Genomic DNA, 2,798 nt, shown 5'->3' on the forward strand with positions numbered 1-2,798 from the left:
CAGCGTGTTCTTTGAAATATAAACTAAACCAAGTAAGATTTTAATTGACAAAATCCACACACGGTTGCTGAACCGAACAACCTCTTTTACATATATGCTTATATACCCATAATCGTCCCTGGCTCTCATCAAAAGCACTTTTTCACCGAGCATCCCATGGACACAGACCTCAGATCTGCAATCTAGCACTAAGTCAGCACCTGTTCAACCGCAGTGGTCACTCAAAGTCGCACAGAAACGGACGTTTGAGATCATCTAACTTCCGTAGTTTGACGTATTTCCGACGCAAACAAGCTATGAGGGTGGGACATATGTTTAGAGGAATTTGATTGGAACATTGACAAGTGGACGGGTTTTAAGAACTTTAGACAGATTCGATAGAAGGATAGCGTTGATTGACGGGTGGATGTCGTGAGATTATTGGCCTAAAATCTAAGGTACCTGTTGTCCTCATTGCACGTGACCTAGCGTTTTCCAGGAAGTAAGAAATTATATACTTGTATAGAATTGTGTACATTTTTTGGCATACATCGTTGAATAGGTGAACACTATGACCAATTATAACCAAAATGGGACAGAATGCTTTTGTCATTTCAGTGCGACTTTAATGATCTGTTACGATCTTTTTTCTATGGGTGTTCTCTTCTGAGCTCTTCTGAGGTAAACATACATGTAACACAATTTGTGCTGACACACTCACACACACACACACACACACCCTCACACACACACTCACTTGTTGGTGTACTCGTCCAGCATGCGGCAGGCGTCGCTCAGCTCGCGGTTGAGCTTGGCGTGGTCGGCGGACAGCTCCCGGAGCCGCTGGCGGTTGAGACCGATCTGCTGCGTGAACGCCTCCTCCAGCCCGCCGGCCTCCTCCATGCGCTGCAGCGTCTCCAGCTGCTTCCGGAACACGGCGTTGCTCTGCTCCAGGACCCGCGCCCGGTTGATGTACCGGGCGAAACGGCTGTTGAGGTCCTGGAGGTTCTCCCAGCCCTGGATGGCGGACGCCCCCGCCGACTGCTCCGGGTTGGACGGCTCATAATCGGACGGCTCCTCCTCGAACACGTCGGAGCGCTGATATTTCTCCTTGCGCACCTCGCGCAGGTAGCTGGTCTTAAACATGCTGCTGAGGTAAAAAAAACGTTTCCCCGCTGCCTGGGGGTTTGGTGGTATCCCTGGAGTGCTGGTCTCCCTGGGTTCGGTGGTATCCCTGGAGTGGTGGTCCCCCTTTCGGCACCTTTAGTGTGTGAAAACTCGGCTGTTCACCCTCGGGTGTCGCATGCTAGACTAAACGCTGGCTCGCGCCGGGCGGACTCGTAATAGCCCCGGGAAAAACTCCCGCCCTGGCCGCGTCCGCGCGAGCTGGGCGCGTGGGGCCTTCCAGAGACCGCACGTGGCTGAGCTTTCAAAAAGCTGAGCCATTGATGACACTGCAGAAAAAGCAGGGGGGTGGAGAGAGAACTGTTGTGTCAAACAGACTATTATGAGAGGGTTCCTTTGTGTGCGGTCGAGGTTCTAGATCCCTGTTTGGTTTAGGCCAGCGGGGAACGCTGGACAGATGCCATGTCACATGACGGTGACAAATATAGCAGCCTGTGCAATTTGGATGGGACATAAACATTTACTAGTCACCACCAGAGGAAAATGTTTACCTATAAGTTGACCTATAACCTGAACACGTGAGCAAACTGGCTACAGTAGGTCTTCAGTGCCAGTAGTAGGATTAAGTTAGCCCTGTGTGTTAAATTGCTCTTCATAATGTATTCTGCTCATATCCAATTACACCAGCTGGCATTAGCCATTGATTTACAATGACAGCACTTTGAAAAACTGACAAAATATCTGGGTTCAGTTGGGTTGAGAGGAATCATTTTGTTTAGCACAAATTAATCTGGGAACTAATGTCCCCGGCGATATTAATTCCATTCACAGTGCAGGCTGACGGCCTGCTTTCACGGTGATTTCATTGTAATGTGTAATGAAATGTTCTTTGGCCAGCAGGTATGTGGTTGATTTTTTATGTGATGAGATAAAGGTGTTTGACCTTTGGTGGGCGTTTCTGAACCGTTTAATATCTCGGAAAGTCACACAATGTCAAATTGAATCAAGAAAGTGTCAGAGAGACAAATTCGGAACAAAGCAGTGCCTCTGGTTATTTCTCCCTCTCTCGTTCTGTGTGGATGTGTGTGTTTGTCATTACATCCCTCGACCGGAGGGTGTGTGATGGCCGGATGGTCAACTCTGGGTCACCATGGACAGATCTGGAGGCCAGTTTCAAAATGGGGAACATGCTACAATCATTATGTCAGCAATTCACTTCTGTCCCTAGGAAAGCTGTGGTCCAGAGAGCAGTGAGCCAGTCATCCAGGAAGCTCTAACTGCAGATGGGTGCACTGAAATATCTGTTTCTCGATCTTTGAATGAATTGCACACACACACACACACACACACACACACACTTAAAGGGCCAGACAGTATGTTTTGTGTATCATACAAAAACATATGATACACATATATGATACACATATGATACAAATAATATGTATATACGTATATACCAAAAAAAAAACAATGCCATGACTGAGTACTCTGACCGAAAAAATATAAATCTACCGTAGTTGCTTTGTTCAAATATAGTGTTTACCAGTCAGTGTACACACACACACACACACACACACACAACGAGAGAAAGAGACAGAGAGAGAGAAATAACACAAGCAATACAAGATGTTCAAACAATTAGTGTGAAAGTCCACAGAATCCCGAATGAAAGGTCATTATGGTACAGTACGTAG

General features: G+C 47.0%; 1 protein-coding gene across 1 annotated transcript in view; it reads right to left on the minus strand.

Moving 5' to 3' along the window:
• The window catches only part of bfsp1 (beaded filament structural protein 1), a gene marked incomplete at both ends in the record, with an annotated part of 10,938 nt that extends 9,813 nt beyond the window's left edge, over positions 1-1,125 (minus strand). Inside the window, one exon of the mRNA XM_084460949.1 lies at positions 737-1,125. Within this exon, the coding sequence (XP_084317075.1) occupies positions 737-1,125 (389 nt within the window). The remainder of the gene's footprint in view (positions 1-736) is intronic.
• Positions 1,126-2,798: the final 1,673 nt, after the last annotated feature.

Source organism: Borostomias antarcticus (genome assembly GCF_949987555.1).
Source record: "Borostomias antarcticus genome assembly, chromosome: 34".
NCBI lineage: Eukaryota > Metazoa > Chordata > Actinopteri > Stomiiformes > Stomiidae > Borostomias > Borostomias antarcticus.